Source organism: Natator depressus, chromosome 12, assembly GCF_965152275.1.
Source record: "Natator depressus isolate rNatDep1 chromosome 12, rNatDep2.hap1, whole genome shotgun sequence".
NCBI lineage: Eukaryota > Metazoa > Chordata > Testudines > Cheloniidae > Natator > Natator depressus.
The window spans coordinates 2,276,194-2,292,934 of record NC_134245.1 but is presented as its reverse complement, the minus strand read 5'-3'; the positions used below and the strand labels follow the sequence as shown (position 1 = coordinate 2,292,934).

At 56.9% G+C, this 16,741-nt stretch overlaps 1 protein-coding gene across 1 annotated transcript in view; it reads left to right on the top strand.

The window, feature by feature from the left end:
• CARMIL2 (capping protein regulator and myosin 1 linker 2) overlaps positions 1-16,741 on the top strand; it is a 131,178-nt gene that overhangs the window by 111,962 nt on the left and 2,475 nt on the right. The window contains exons 35-38 of the mRNA XM_074968329.1: positions 7,479-7,515; positions 11,729-11,800; positions 12,918-13,238; positions 16,146-16,253. Of these exons, the coding sequence (XP_074824430.1) occupies positions 7,479-7,515; positions 11,729-11,800; positions 12,918-13,238; positions 16,146-16,253 (538 nt within the window). The remainder of the gene's footprint in view (positions 1-7,478; positions 7,516-11,728; positions 11,801-12,917; positions 13,239-16,145; positions 16,254-16,741) is intronic.

Sequence of the window (16,741 nt, the reverse complement as noted above, 5' to 3'; positions counted from 1 at the left end):
GGGCTAAAACACACTTCATCAGATGCATGGAGTGAAAAATACAGTAAGCTGGTATATTTATACAGCACATGAAAAGATGGGAGTTTTCCAGTAAGTGGGGGGTCAGTGCTAATGAGGCCAATTCAGTTAGGGTGGATGTGGCCCATTCTCAACAGTTGACAAGAAGGTGTGAGTATCAAGAGAGGGAAAATTATTTTTTGTAGTGACCCAGCCACTCCCAGTCTCTGCTGCTTCTGAGATGAGCCCTTTACATGAGCAGTAAATCTCCAGAGCGTGGTGTGTCCCAGGCAGGCATGAACTCACTGATTCAGATAGTAAGTTGTTTGACAGCGTTTGCTCCATGGCAAACCTGTGGCGTGTTTACAGATGGGGACGTTGATACAGCAGAACTGTCTGTAGGACTGATACAGCAACAGCTTTTGGGACCTCATCTAATGCAGAGAGCTGGCATGGGTAAAGCGTTTTGCCATGGAATGAATAATCCTGATGGCTGGTTGTGAGGCTTTGGGGGTTCACCCAGCCCAGTGAGGGGTTATGTCACCACCTGCCCTGGAGCTCTGGGTGTGTCTGTGCTGGGAAGCTTTGGTTCAGAGCCCCACCACCAGCAGCATGCTCACAGCACAATGGGGTCCCCTTGGCTTCCACCAGCCTGGTTGCTCCTTGCAGGGTGACCCCAACAGCCCTTCTGGTCCCAAGTGCCCCCAAAACTGACTCCCCTGCAGTGGCCCGTCCCTCTGACTGTACACTGTCATGGACTCACAGGACTCGTGCTCTCTCTCGGCTCCGTACAGTCCCTGGGAGGAACCCCCTTCAGTGCAACAGCCCTTCTCGGAGGTCCACTCTCTCTTGGGGGTTAAGCCGTAGGCTCCTCCACCTTCTGGAACCACACCTCTCTGAGCCCTCAGCATGCCTGTCTCTGCCCTGGGCCCCCTCAGGGAGTCCACTCACTCTGGAACTCTGGGGCCTCCAAACCCAGAGGAAATAATGCGACCCCGATCTCTAGACCGGAGTGACTCTCAGCCAGTGTAAAACAGGAGGATTTATTGAGCGTCTGAACACAGCATAGGAGACTCTCAGGGCCTCAGGCCTAGCAATACTCAGGACAGTATATCTAGGTCTCTCCAGCCTCCAGGTGGGCTCTGGCTGCTCTCTGCTCTCAGCCCTGAGACCCCCTCCTTCCAGCTGGGCATCTGATATCACCATCCCCCAAGTCCCACTTCTGTCCCAGGTAAACAGGATGCCTGGGCCTCCTCTCCTCCGACCTTTGTTTTCCCTCTGGCTGGAACCGTCTGGTAGGGTCACCAGGGTTCTCTCTCCGCAGCCCATTGTCTTCACACTAGCTGTGATTCCCAAGCGGGGTCTTCCGGTCACTAGTCGCTGGGGTATCCATTCTCCGGCCCATTTGCTGGCCCTCTATAACAACAAATTCCCACTCCCACCATCTGATTAAACCAGTAACACACAGGGAAATGGAGTCCCATGCCCTCTTCATGCAAACCATTGAAAACAACAAGAAAACTCCCTGCTTCGTCACACACTCTCAGAGCTGATCCCAAGCTCGCTGCCTCCAAAGAGCCAGTGCACAGACCAGCTTGGTAGCTCAGCTGGAGTTACATGCTCAGCCTGGAGATGGCTTGTAATCAAACGAATATGTATGTTTAACAGAGACCCTAGATTGAAGTGATTTCCGGCTTCGAAAGGGTTATAAACAAAACAGAACAACACACTTTCTAGGGTCTAAAACTGAATTCAGTAAGATGTAGCTTTGCCTAACATTGTTTCTTCCTTACCCCAAGTTGTCAGCAGTCTCCAGTTTGACGGGATTTTCCAGCCAGGACCCAGCCCTCACAGAATCCATGTACTGGTTTCTTTGTTCCCTCAGGAGATGAATGACTTGAACATCCCTTTGCCCCTGCTCCTATTACCCCATTGTCTCTGTTTCAAGAGCCAGGATGGCTTCTTGGGGTGCAGACTCCAGCCCCTGTCATGATCATTAAGCAGTCATCTCCCCCACTTGCTCGCTTTGTTTACCTTCTATGTAAATGTACCTTTCATTGTTCTATGTGGTCAAGCTGGTCAGACAAGTAAATCCCTCTTCCTTTTGTCTAGGGCAAGCTGGGCTTTCTGAACGTATTCCCAGCATGCATCTCTAGCTGTTTGTACGCAGCCTGTCCATACATTGCACAGTGATTATCAGGACCAGCGTGTCACCAGTCAGTGTATGAGACTTCACACGACACCTTTTAAGTACAGATGATGACAGTGTGCAGGGCAATGAGTGGGTCAGGCCTGATGTGTCAAGGGATGGTGTGCCCTTTGCCACTTTGCACTGAGGGGTATGGGGGTGACGCTTGTGTTTAACATACATGGCTAGTGGCTCCAGGTGAGTAAGGTGATATGTAGCTTGAAGCAGGACCTGTTAGAGGAGAATTCCTGTGGGCTCTTTTTTTAGAGAATCGAGGGGCAGTTTGAGAATCTACTAGGACTCCAGAATCTTGCTTTGTTGTAATGCAGCTGCCCTGATTTTCAGCAATATCCTCTCATTTTGTAAGCATGAATAACTGTGTTTTGCAGCTGCTAATGGCAGGTGTCCAGGTGGATAGCTGAGTGCTGCCTTTTATGTGTGCGGTTTGTTATGGGCATGGGTTACCTAGGGAGGTGGTGGAATCTCCATCATTAGAGGTTTATAAGATCCAGCTTGACAAACACATGTGGGATGATTTAGCTGGGGTTGGTCCTGCTTTGAGCAGGGGGTGGGACTAGATGACCTCCTGAGGTCTCTTCGAACCCTAATCTTCTATAATTCTATGAGTCTATGACCTGTGAGCACAAATTAAGAGGCTGCATCTCAACTTTGTCCCATGAAAATCTGCAACACCATGTGCCGATATTGACAAGGAAGGTGCCAGCCTACAGGGTTGCCTTGAAAGGCCACGGGGCCAAGAGCAAAAGGTGAATGGAAGCCTTCTGTGAGCAGAGCCGGTGGGCATCCCCTTGGAAAAGAAATTTCCTGTGAGGAGGAGCAGAGAAGCTGTGGGAGCTATGGGGAGTCGGCATTGCATTGGCTCAAATGCACAGAATGCTTAATGTGTTTTTCCCCAGCTCTTCCGTGAATATTTCCAACTCTGCTGGGAAAGGCAGGGGATTGTGGGAACAGCTCTCCCTTCCTCCCTCTGGAATTGAGAGAAGCCCTTCATTAAGCATCTGCATTGCTGCTCCTCATTACCACCAAGTACGTATGTGTTGGACAGCCCTATAGGGGATGGAGTGGGGCTGCTTGCTGCAGAGTCATGAGGGCATAAGTGCACAAAATTACAGCTGTGTTCTTTGATGTGAGGTCTTTGGGCAGAGAGGGTGTCTCCCTGCGTGCATCCAGCATGGTGATCCCAATGGGGACCCGTGGGTGCTGCCCCAATATACATCTTAAATGGCAGGTCAGCGGCATGTCCTGACACTGCCCACAAGCAGGAAGAATGAGTGCATCTTGTGCAGGTTCCATGAGGCAGATTCACATCAGACCTGCTCTCTGCACTGGCTTCCCATAGGAAAAAGAATCCGATTCGAGGTTTCAGTCCTTATCTTCAAGTGGTCCATGCCCAGGATATCGGCTAACATTGTGGGATGAAGATGTCATGGTCAACAACCCTGCTCCTCAGGCACAGTGGAACTCTCTGCCACAAGGGGGAAGCTCGTCTGTGCAGGAGGCAGAACTTTCTTGGGCTTGGTCCTGGAACTCCCCCAGGAGCTAAGGGTCATCGCAAATCTTCCCACCTTCTCCTCCAGTGCCAGCCATGTTTCTTGAACCTTGCCTTTGCCAACATAAACTCAGAGCAACGTATAACATCAAAATGGCCCGACTGAAACAAGGCCCTCCATGGTGCACCTGCCACAGGCCGAGGCTGAGTGAACGAACATGGGACCGATCATAGTCGTGTTGCTCAATGCACTACTGGAAGGTGCTCAGGTACCCCTGTGTAGAATGGTGAATGCTGTTTTGCATATGATGCTTAGGAAACACACGTTTGATCGGCCTAGGACCAGCAGATAGAAGTGACTAGTCAGATCTCTGTCCTGGAGCCCATCTAGACCGGTCTGCTGAGGTGTCATGTCTTTGTCTAACCCTTGTATGTGCCCAGGATTTTCCTGAGAGTCTTTAGAGCAACAGTAGGTCATCCTGCTAGCTAACTGCCTCCCATGGCTGGCTTCCTCTTTAATATGGCAGCACAGCCATGGTCCTGCTGAGATCATGCATGAATGCCACCGGTGCCATGCCGACTGCCTCGATCACATTCAGGTTCAGCCATAGGCGCCAACTTCCCCTCTGCCCCTGTCCACCCCTGCACCACCCTTGCCCCGCCCCAATTCCACCCCCTTCCCCCAAGTCCCTGCCCCTGCCCCTGCCCCACCTCTTTTCTGCCTCCTCCCCCGAGCGTGCCCCGTCCCCATTCCTCCCCCTCCCTCCTGGAAAGTCCTAAGTGCCGCCAAACAGCTGTTAGGCGGTGGGCGGGAAGCGCTGAGAGGGGGAGGAGCAGGGATGCAGCGCGCTTGGGGGAGGAGGAGGAGATGGGGGAGCTTGGCTGTCGGTGCTGGGGGAGCTTGGCTGACGGTGGGTGTGGTGCACCTGCTAATTTTTCCCCATGGGTGCTGCAGCACCCATGGAGTTGGCGCCCATGGGTTCAGCCATCAGCCTCCTGGCATGTTGGCAGCATGGCCTGTGGCTGGGGAGAGGTTAGGCAACCCTGACTTCTCATGAGCTGATGATCTGCTGCAGAGCTGGAGGGGCCGGGAGCAGCAGGGGCTACTCTTCCCTCCTTTCCTGTGTGCCCAGGGGGAGGCAGGCCCCGGCGCTGGTTGCTTGAACGTTACCAAGGCTGATCTTTCCGGATGCCTGATTCCCATAAGCGCATCAGCTGCCTTTCTGTAGAGATACCTGCACCTCCCCGAGAGCTGCCCCTGTGTTTTTGCTATGGTATTCCCTCTTCGGGAGCACTAATATTGCCCTTGTGTCGGAAGGCCTCGTTATGTAGCATGGGCTGCCGCAGGGCCAATGCCCATAGAGTGGATGGTCCCATGAGAACACACAGACAGCTGGGAAAGGCTAGTCCATGCCAGCAGCCAGGGTAGAATTGTTCCCTGTGGTCCATTCTCCAGGTCTTTGCGCTACCCAGTTCTAGATGACTCAAGCAATGGAGTTTCCACCTCTCCTCGTAGGAGATCATTTCGCAGCTTGTTTTTCCTTTGCTCCATCTCATGCCCTCACTGTCTGCAGTGCCCCCTCGGGCCAGCCCATGAACTCCTCTGCTGTCGCGGGGCCTGATTCAGAGCTGGAGGAAGTTGGCGGGAAGAATCCCATTGAGATGAGTGGGTTCCTGGTGTAGAAATGCCTCTCATGGGCAGTTCTTAGGCCCTCCCACTCACAGCTACAGTCAGTGACTTTACAGTGATGGTTGTTCCTTCACCTTGCCTCCTCCCTCGCTCCCCTTTCCTGGCTGCTTAGCTCTTTGGGATTGCCTGGTGGCGTGACCAAGGCCAGTATTCTCAGAGCAGCCACACCGGTGTCCCATGCTGACAGACTGTCGCCTCACTGCTCCTGGGTGGCGATGCCCCTGCACTGGGTTTTGATGTTACCCTGAGCACATTGCAAACCTGCCTCTGCCCACAGTCACTGCCAGGTCTCATGGGCTGTGGTTGCTGCCCTGCTCTGTGCATCAGCCTGTCCCCTCACTGTGGGTTGAACTGCACTGGCCCAGACTGGCCCCTTTTATTTCCTACTTGTGTTTCTAATCCTTCTAAATCCCTCCGCACTATTTCAGCCCTACCCCCAGTCAAGTGGTACTGTCCGCAGGTGTCATTGATGGGCTGTCAGCTCACTCTAATGGTAGCACTTCCCCCGTCTCAGTGCCTTGCGCAGAGCACCATCCTCCTCTGGTTCCCAGTCCGTGGGCCCGGTCTCTTCTCCACCCCTCTCTGACGTCACATTCTAGTAAGCACTCGCCAGGTGATGCAGCAAATGCTCCTGTATAGTCCAGTTGTACTAGCTCCGCCGCACTCCCTTCAGCCACTGAGGGCCTGACCCATTGATGGTGCCATTGGGGGTGCTCAACACCTCTCGCGAGCCAGCCCTCTGGCGGGTGCTCAGGGTGTGTTGCCCTGTAACAAATGCACATTCTTCTTCGAGTGATTGCTCATGTGTATTCCACAGTAGGTGTGCGTGCTCGCCACGTGCACTGGTGCCGGAAGTTTTCCCCTAGCAGTACCGGTAGAGGGAGCTCCCCAGCGACTCCTGGAGTAGCGCCTCCATGGCGCTCCCCCCACCCTCCGTTCCTTCTTGCCGCCCGTGAAGGTGCGTTGGAACTGTGCTGCTCCAGCTTTGCTGTAGCTCGTCCCCAGAACTTTTCGTTCGTTCAGTGCTAGTACCTGTCGTTAGTTCGTTGTTACAGTTAGTTCATGTAGAGTACCCAGGCCGGGGCATGCCCTGCGCCCCGGCTTTTAAGGCGGGCGACACTTGTAGGCGATCTATGCCGAGGAGTGATCCACACGCAGACTGTTTACGCTGTTTGGGTGAGACCCATATCAGTGATCGTTGCAATATTTGCAAGTTGTTTAAACCTCGGACTAAGAGAGAGAGAGACATTGGGCTCCGGGCCATTCTCATGGAGTTGGTGCTGACCCCGGCTCCGGCGCGCCGCTCCGAGTCGGCACCGCGGCATCGGTGTGCAGCGACCTCCCGGTGCCTTCGACTAGTCAGCACCGCTCTTCATCTACGGGGCATAAGAAGGTTAAGAAAGTGCCTTCTTCACAGCAGCACCGAGGTAAACCAGGGGCAGAGACTAGACCCATGTCAGGCAGTCCTTGATCCCCTCTGGCCTCTAGGCCTCTGATTCATCTAGTCCAACCCCCTGCTCAAAGCAGGACCAATCCCCAACTAAATCATCCCAGCCAGGGCTTTGTCAAGCCTTAAAAATATCTAAGGAAGGAGATTCCACCAGCTGCCTAGGTGACGCATTCCAGCGCTTCCCCACTCCCTGGAAAGTCGCCGCCTCCTGCATGCTCGGCTGGTGGGCCAGATTCTTGCACCCGGACTGAGTGGAGTTGGGGGAGGCCGTGGCTGGATGGAGAGTTTGGCTTCTTCCATCCCAACAACATTTCAGGTGAAGATCATGGAAATGAGCTGCTGGGGAAAGTTCCCATGGTCCCATCCGGCCTGCATCCCCAGGCTCAGGAAGGATGGTTTCCTAGGGGGGGTTTGCTGATGCTTTGGCCGGTTCCGTTGGAAATATCCCAGCCAGTGTGGTGTCCAGGAAGTCTCTGCTACAGCCATGGGGGATTTCCATCCCGTTCAGCCTCAGCTGTCCCTTTCTTCGTTTCCTCCCTGTAGTTCAGACCCCAGTTAGCAGTATCAGCAGTCCCGGGCGGGAGGGCGTGTTGTAGCAGGAGGTTCTACCTGTGATGGGGTTTTCTTTCCGTTTGTTTTGCAGAGTAAAGAAGGAGAGATCAAAAAAGCTGGTTCAGATGGTAAGTGACATCGGACGCATCTTACCTCTTGCCAGTCTTCATCAGGGCCGCTGGGTCTCAGGCCAATGCTATAGGAGCCCAGAGAAGGTGTCAGGGCCCGGACGGTCTCTGGCAGGGGTTGGTGCAGAGAAATGCTAAGCACTCCGCAAAGACATTAAAACATATGCAAGCAGCATTTCTCTCACTGGGGAAGAGCTGCCATTATTTGCCTTGCCTGGCATTGCAAGCCCTTTTTCCTGCAAGGTCTTGGCCAGTTGAATATCCTAGGGCAGAGGTTGGCAAACTACGGCCTGCGGACCACATCCGGCCCGCGGAACCCTCCTGCCCAGCCCCTGAGCTCCTGGCCCGGGAGGCTAGCCCCCGACCCCTCCCCTGCTGTTCCCCCTCCCCCACAGCCTCAGCGTGCCGCACCGCCAGCGCAATGCTGTGGGCAGCCGGGCAGCGCAGTTGCAGAGCTGCGGCCTGACTCGGTGCTCTGGGTGGTGCGGCTGTAGCGCCTCCAGGCAGGGGGGTTGGAGTGTGGTCAGGGGGTGTGGCTAGAGGTCGGGGCAGTCAGAGGGCGGGGAACAGGGGGGTGGATGGGGCAGGGGTTCTGGGGGGCAGTCAGGAAGGAGAAGGGGGGTGGATAGGGCAGCAGGGGTTAGTCAGGGGTGGGGAGTCTGGGGGTGGTCAGGGGACAGGGAGCAGGGCGGGGTTTGGATGGGGCAGGAGTCCTGGGGGAGCTGTCAAGGCGCGAGAAGAAGGGGGGTTGGATAGGAGGCAGGGGCCAGGCCACGCCACGCCACGCCACGCCTGGCTGTTTGGGGAGACACAGCCTCCCCTAACCGGCCCTCCATACAATTTTGGAAACCCGATGTGGGACTCAGGCCAAAAAGTTTGCCCGTCCCTGTCCTAGGGCAAGCCCCACCATTCATGCCTGAATATCCCACTGACCTGGTCTGCATTGGGATTTCATCCCTAAAGTTGCCCTCCCTTGCTCCAGTCACTGCTACGCTGGAGCGGGCAGGGGTGGTGCTAGGATCGGTTCTGGTGCCCAGTGGGCACTGGTGTGGTAACCCCCACGTTGGGTAGCCCTCCTCCAAGACAACCTGCTGCTTCAAACAGCAGTGGCGGCCTGTGCTAGCGCTCTGGGGAGCTGCACAGTGGAGTAGCAGAGATGAAATGGGGGAGATCCCTTCTCTAAGTGCTACTCCTGCCAGGTATGCTGCGCTCTCTAATCCCAGCACAGAAGCAGGCTAGGTCCATAGGTGAGTCCTCTACCAATACTCTGGGGCTCTAGCTCTGGAGGCAATTCCTGTAGAGGTCTAGGCTCAGGCTCACTCTCCCTGTCCTGCTACCGTCAGCCTCGCTGGAGTCCGCCTGCGTAGTGCTGGGCAGATCAGCTCTCCAGCTGGAGACAGGCCAGAATTCCCCCTTCTCTGCAATAGGCCTGGGGCATTCCTGGGGGAAGGGGCTTCCACTTCCTGACATCTCCAGTACTGGCCAGAGCCAGCGTGGCAGACTCTGGTCCCAGGGCAACACGAATTTGGGTTCAAAACTTTTTTTTTGGACAATTAATTTTTTTGGAAATGATTGCAAACGCTTTTGTGTTGGTCAAAAATGCATTTTCCACCTCGAACCAGGGCTGGAAAAATGACCAGCTCTCTGGCGAATTGTGTCCTGGGCCTCAGAATTTACAAACAGCCGGAAAGGACGTGAGATCCTGAAGGGCCACTGCCAGCTAAGGGCCAGAGCCTGCTCCCTCCGAAGCCAGGGGCAGAACTCCTCTTGACCTGCCCGGCAACAGGAGCGGGCCCCGAGCAGTCATTTCATGCCCCCCCTCCCCGAGCCTCAGTTCACCAACTTCAAAATGGAGCTAATGATACTGAGCTCCTGTGTAAACGTGCTTTGAGAGCAAACGCTGAGAAGTGCCTGGGGTAGAGTGACCAGAAGTCCTGATTTGATAGGGACAGTCCCAATTTGTGGGTGTTTTTCTTATATGGGCTCTTATTACCCCCCACCCCCGTCCTGATTTTTCACACTTGATGTCCGGTCACCCTAGCTTAAAAGTGCCAGAGACGAGCCCGTGCCCGTAACTTCGTGCCCAGCCAGGGTAAGCCCTAGGGGCCAGCTGGGAACAACCCAGTGCGCCGGCCCCTAGGGCATCCCACGGGAAGAAGCGCACACCTGCTATCTCAGCATTCCCAAGCTGAGCAGCTGGTAACTCCCCTGTGCAGAAGGAGGCGAGAGTGCACATAAGACTATGGAGGCGAATTTCACAAGTAGCCCGTCCCCCAGAGGCGGGAGGGTTCACATGCCGTGCTCCAGCAGTGCCAGCCAGGCGGGAGGAAATCCCTGGCTCTGCACCAAGGCCTGATGTCATGAGTCTGAACTACCAGCTGGGAGAGCGTGCAGCCAGGTGCGACCAGTAGTGTCACATGGGACTAGCTCAAGTGCTGTCGTTGCACAGTTGAATGGCCCATGTGGACACACTTACACCAGCATAAGGCTTGGGTTTGGTGTGGCTTTTCCAAGTGCCATAAACGAAACCAACAAAAAGGCCCCTTACACCAGACTGTGTCCCCGTGGGGGTGGGGGGTGGTTATACCGTGTAACTGAAGTGGTTTCAAGTCACTGTGTAGCATATGCCCATGTAAGGGCCCAGTGCAGGCCTCAGCCGAACTATGAGGCGCTTGCAGGGGGCCAGTCCCACGCTCCCCGTGGCGGCTCCAGTGCCTGATCACATCAGACCCCTGAGCACACACAGCTCCAACCAAAGCCAGTGAGCACTGGGCTGCTCAGGGCTTCTGAAAACCAGGCCCCGAGTTCCCCCCGACCCCAGTATCTAAGGTCAATGTTTCCCTGCAGCTAGGTAAACCCGTTTCTCAGTTATCCCCCTGCGCTCAGGCTCCCGGGCTCAGGAGGGGCACTACCTCCTGGGTTGATTTTCCAGGGGGTCCGGCACCTGAGCGCTCCTATAGGCAGCGTGGCTGTGGTGCTGCATTATTGGGGGCCAGCCCCCTGGCCCTTGCTAAGGAGCAGGGTAAGGTTGGAAGGGAAGGGTTTGCAATCCATGGAGCGGGGGTTCTCAAACTGGGGGTCAGGACTCCTCGGGGTCACAAGGCTATTACGGGGGGGCGTGTCACGAGCTGATAGCCTCCACCCCAAACCCTGCTTTGCCTCCAGCATTTATAATGGTGTTAAATATAGTAAAAAGTGTTTTTAATTGGAGAGGGGTCACACTCAGGGGCTTGCTATGTAAAAGGGGTTGCCAGTAAAAAAAAAGTTTGAGTACCACTGCCATAGAGAGTGTAAAGTGCAGTTCTGCTTTCAGCAATGCCTGTGTTTGAAAACCCCCAAAGCTCTTCCTTACAGCCCAGATCTGCTCCCCCAGGTCCCAGTCCCAGCTGCTGTGTCTAAGGGCTTGTCTGCATGGGAAGTTCGTGAGCAGCAAGGAAGGGGGTGTCCGCGTGAGATTGAGTGGGGGGGGTCAGCTCACGCTAGTGGGGCGTAGCTAGTGCTGTCTAGTGACATCAGAGCTTGCTGCCCCAACTGCTCAAGTGCTAAGATTACGTGTGTCAGCCCAGCCAAGGGAGGCCATTTCCTTTCCTGCAGCAAGAACAGAATTGTTTGGTACCCTGCAGTTACCTCTTTGCAAATCCACTGAAGACCAAGGGTGGGGGGTGTAGAGAGAGAGAGTGTGCGTGCGTGCATGTGCGCGGAGTGGGGGGGCACTGCAGGATCTTTGTTGCTGGGAACAATGTGTGAGAGGCAAGAGCCTGGCTTGGCTCACATCTAGGGTTGCCAACTCTGACTAACTAGGCCAGGAGATATTTTTTTTTCCCCCAACATAACAGAATATCATTTTCTTAAAATATCCTATTAAAATCTCCCAGCTTGCTTTCAATAGTCACCGGGAGATCGATGCCGATTCCAGGAGACTCCAGGCCAAACCCTACTCACACCCCAGGGGAGCCTGTAGGGCTGGCAGCAAAGGGACCCCCACATCTTACCTATAGACAGGCTGCGGGGCTCCTGGTGGCCATTAAGCACAGAGCCCATTTCTGGAGGCCCTGTCAGAGCAGGGCAGTCAGTTGCTTTCAGCCCAGCGGCTTCACAGCTCCTTCCTTGGGCTCAACCCTACAAGTGTGTGGTTGGGGGGGGGGGGGGCGCGAGGGGAAGGTCCCCTGAGCGTTCAGTGCTGCTCCCTGAATGCAGATGTTTGTGTTTCCAGGAGACATCATGGACAGCTCGGCTGGCTCCCCTCCCCTCGCCTTGAAATCTCGCGCACACTCCATGTCCACAGGTAGGTTTCTCCTTGCGGGCACCTTCCGGAGCTGGATGGGGGTGGCCATGGGCACAGGCATGGGGACCTCAAGGGGAGAGCTGTGTGGGCCGAGCAGGGGCAGCATGCTCAGTGCCAGCCATCCCAGTGGTAGCACCAGGTGGGGGGATGCGGGGGAGCCTGCCCTGCCCTGCCAGGTGCAGACAGGTCCTTGGGCACAACGTGACCTGTTCTGCCGGGACAGGCTGGAAGCCCAGCCTTGCTCCTGTCCTGCACAGCTCCCTGGGACTGTACCCACAGCTCCCATGGGCTGGGGGATGAGAGGCTAAAGCCACCCTTTGGAAAATAGGGCCCTCCCATTGCCCCTCCCCAGCCATGCACCGTGGGGCTGTGCGTGGACTGCAGCCCAGCCCTACAGGACATGCCCAGCCACATTTGTTGGGGGCACTCGGCTGATTGCCCCCAGGCCAGAGTACTTAGCTTGTGGCACAGGGGTTGGTGTCTGTCCCGTGGGGACGCCTTCTCCGCCTCCCAGACCAACTTGGCTGTAGTGATGGTGCATGAAACCCAGGAAGGCCATTTCACTCGTCACTAGCACTAGAGGCCACACTACTGAAATCTCTCCTCCCAGTAAAGAGACGTTAAAGAACAGGTCCTGTGTAGAATAGGCTTGTGAGATGTCGGGGGGGGGGGTGGGCAGGACTTGGCCCAGGCTATGCCCCTTGGCGCGTGTCCCTTCTCTCGGCAAGCACAGCCTGCTGGGCCCTGTGGGTGGAGTGTGTGCTGCCGTCACGCTGGGCACAGCAGGGTAACGACTTCAAGTGGTGACTGGGTGCTAGAAGGGGGCTGGGTTTTCCAGTGGCTCGAGACACCTGGGTCTCCCTCCAGCCTCTCGGGAAGAATCATGCACTGGTTCCTACAGGCTGGGATGACGTGCTCCAAGGCTCCTCCTGGAGGAGTGTATTCCTCCCGATGTGTTGTGAGGGGTAGTGAGGCTGGTGTTACTGGGATGACAGCCTGTACTACAGCCAGGGCTGGAACTGGGCCAGGGCATGAAAAGCAGGGCCTGCCTCCCTCTGCTGATCCACTGAGCCAGGAGTGGGGCCAACTTACGTCTCTCCCTTGCTTTCCCATTCAGACCCGTCTGCGGGAAGTGGCCCTGCTGACGCAGCGGGCCGAGCAGCGGCCGAGCCCAGCCGCGGGCCCAGCGACGTGCGGCTCTCCTGGAAGGCCCTGGGGAAGCAGCTGAATGCCGAGCTCAAGGGCAAGTGTTCTGAACTCCATTCTTCCCCCAGGCGCTCCTTTGTCGTTCAAGAGCAGAGCAGCCCCACGGAGCAGCAGGTCCGAGAGAGCTGGAGCAGCAGCTTGCCCAGGACTGGGAGGAGCACGCCTGCCCCTGCACCAAGGAGAACGAGCAACGCGGGCGCTAGCAGGGACAGCGTAGATGCAGTCGCTGCCGGTATGGGATGTGGGAGCGTCGGGGAGCTCAGTGAAGGATGTAATTCTGCATCTGTTGAGGGCCCGCGTTGAGAAGTTCAGGGAGTGGGAGCTGGCTGGGGTGCCAGAGCAGGCAGCGCCATCCTGGGATTTTCCTGGGTCCTGCCCGCGCTGCCGGTCGAGGGCTGCACTGAAGCAGAGCCCGAGGCAGAGTGGGACCGAGCAAGCCCTTGGACAGCGGTGGGGGTGAATAAAAAGTGCGTGGTTCTAGTGTCTGAGATCTCGCTCTTGGGCTTCCAGACCCTGGAAAAGGGTTTTCCAGACTTCCTGCCCCTGAGCAGCACAGAGCTGAGGGCTCCCCCGGGGGGCCCTGTCGCAGGTCCGGTTCAGGATAGCCCCACGACCTCTGGCTTCGCTCCCGCTCGCTCAGTAAACACACAAACTGAGATGTTGGCGCACGGACACCCAGCTGTGTCCAGCAGCCAGCGGGGAGAGGCTGACACAGGGTTGGGGTGCGCCGCGTGGCTGACTAGTGTTGGGGGGCACAGTGAGACTGACAGAGGGGAAGCCCACACCCAAAGGAGTGTGAGTGCTGGGTGCGTTTGGTGAGGAGGGAGGTGCCTGGGCTGGGAGGGGGGAGAGTTACTGTCAACCCGGCATTCCAGACGCTCCCTGACTGACGTGCGACTGGGCCCCACAGTGGGACTGTGGCCCGTCCTGCTCTGCTTTCAGCCAGTGCTTCCAGTGGGCAGGTAACCATCACTGCTTTTGTTCCAGCTGGGCAAGCAAATGACTTTCCAGCAATAACGGCCCCTGTAAATTCTTCCCTCGGCGTGACCGTGGAAGTTTCACCACCACCAAATTGGATCCAGATTCCTCCTGGTCACAGTTCTCTTCTCCCATCGACCTGCCAAGAGGCAGGATAGCCTGGGGCTAGGACATGGGATTGAGTACTCCTCTTTCCCTCTACCCCCCTCCCCTGGGCTGTGTCTGGTTCTCTCGCTTGTGCCAGGCCTCGGGTTGGCCAAGGACAGAGCCCCGTGACTAAAAGGGGACAAGCTTTCGCCCTGCTCCTGCTCCCCCCCACCCCACCCGCCATTCGAACAGTGCCATGCAGTGCCTACAGGATGCTTATTCCCCTCCCTGGCTATGCTCTGGGGCCTGTAGCAGTAACTCCCCTAGTGCAGAGACAGCTTATGGCTCTGGAGAGCCACCGCCTCGAGCAATGGTAGTGAGGTTGACAGAAGCAATTGCCCATCAACCTCGCATGCAGAGTGTTCTCACCCCTGAGCCAGGTAGCTCTGGTGAGGGTGACCCACATTTTAAGCACAGATCAGGCCCCAAAGTGTGCTACTCTGGCCTCCTGAGCCAGAAACGCTTAACAAGCCAAAGCATCTTGCCTCAGCCTTGGCATCGAAACAGGGGAGTTCAGTGCTGCTCTGGGCTGCTGGGCTTGGTGTGGCATTGGTTCCAGGGCCCGGGTGCTCAGTTAATAAGGAGAATGATGGGTTTGGTGACTGCTGGCCCATCAGCTGCAGCATGGGAGCAGAGAGTCCAGTTCCCTCTGTGTCCCTAGTGATACCCCAGCCAGTCCCATTGACCGTCAGCGACGCTATAGACTCTAGCTCCCTCGGCTGGGACTGGGTGGGCCCTGCAGAGACCGTGGACGTGAAAAGCAGCAACCCCTTCTTGTAGGCCCTGCCCACACACAGTGCTGGCACTGGTTCCAGTGATGTTGGATATACGGCAGGGGTGGGCAAACTTTTGGGCCCGAAGGCCACATCGGGGTTATGAAACGGTATGGAGGGCCGGGTAGGGAAGGCTGTGCCTCCGCAAACAGCCTGGTCCCTGCCCCCTAACCGCCTTCTCCCACTTACTGCCTCCCTCAGAACCCCCGACCCATCCAACCCCCCCGACCCCCCTCTCCCGGGACCCCCACACCCCTATCCGCTCCCCTGGGATCCCAACCCCCGACCCATCCAACCCCCCCGCTCCCTGTCCCCTGACTACCCCGACACCTATCCACACCCCTGCCCCCTGACAGGCCCCCAGCCCAATCCAACCCCCCCAGGACCCCACCCCCATCCAACCCCCCCCATCTCCTGACCACCCCCCCCAAACCTCTGCCCCATCCACCTACCCCCCCTGACTGCCCCCCTCCCCCTTACCATGTCATTCAGAGCGGCAGGACAGGCTTATTGGAAAGCCTGGGAGGTGGGTGGGCACAAGCCGCATGGCTGGCGCAGCTGTGGAGAAGGAGAGCCAGCGGGGGAGGGGCTGGGGGCTAGCCTCCCTGGCCGGGAGCTCAGGGGCTGGGCAGGATGGTCCCACGGGCCGTAGTTCGCCCACCTCTGATATAGGGAAAGCCCCTGTATGGCCACTTCTACTCCTGTTAAGTGAAGTTAGGTAAATTAACCTGAAACCTGATTTACCTGGTGCCAGTCGTGTGTGTAGAGCAGCTGCTAGGCCTTCAGGCAGCAGGGCTGGGCTCCGTCCCTGGCTGTATGCGGAGTAGCCGAGAGCCACGTGTTGCCAGCAGGGGCATTCCAAACCCTTTCGCAGTGGGTGCCTGGGGACTGGCTGGTGGCAGGGCGGCTCGGGCTGTGTCCTGGCTGTTTCTCCCTTTGCATTGGTCCCAGAAATGCCTCAGCAGCAGCCCTGCCAGCTGGATTCCGTTCTGCTTTGCAGGCATTGGAGTGGGCGGGTTCCCTAGTTGCTCCCACCCCTGCGCAGGGGCGGCTTGTTCATGCAGCCGGAGTGGGCTCAGAAGGGGTTAATGTCTGTGGCACAGCAAAAGGAAAGCCAGGATGCCAGGTTAGCGTGACCCAGGCGGTGAATCCCCCCGAGGGTGGACTGGCAGCAGCAGAGTGACCGAGCAGGCTCCACTCGAGGCAGCTGCTTCTCTGTGACAGTCTCCTCTTCTTTTCAGACAATCGCCTGAAACCCAAGCCTCGGCTGAAAAACGTGGCCACCAGGCGCGCCGTTTCCGTTCACGAAGAACAGCTGAGGGAGCAGGGCTGCACGGCTTCTCTGGAGAGTAAGTGGGGGAGCGCCCTGGGGCCCGAGCTCCTCCCGCTGCAGGTGTGTCCAGGGCATGCCAGCACCACCTGCGAGCTGCTGCTCAGCCAGCTCCCTACACGAGGGCAGGCCAAGAAGCAGCGGGGTTAAATTGCGGCAAGAGCCGTTTAGGTTGGACATTCTGTCAGGGCGGTTCAGCACTGGAACAAATTGCCTAGGGAGGTTGTTGCATCTCCTTCATTGGAGATTTTTAGGAGCAGGTTAGACAAACTGCAGTCAGGGATGGTCTAGGGAATACTTAGTCCTGCCAGGAGGGCAGGGGCCTGGACTAGAGACCTCTCGAGGTCCCTTCCAGTCCATGGTTCCGACCTGGTGTAATTCCTGCGCACCTAAATGAAACGCTCCTGAACTGGCAGAGGCATGCTGGGCCTGAAACAACAGGGGCTGATTTTCCCACAGGGTAGCAGTGCCCATGGGTACCTAGCTGTGCGAATGCAAACTGGGTAG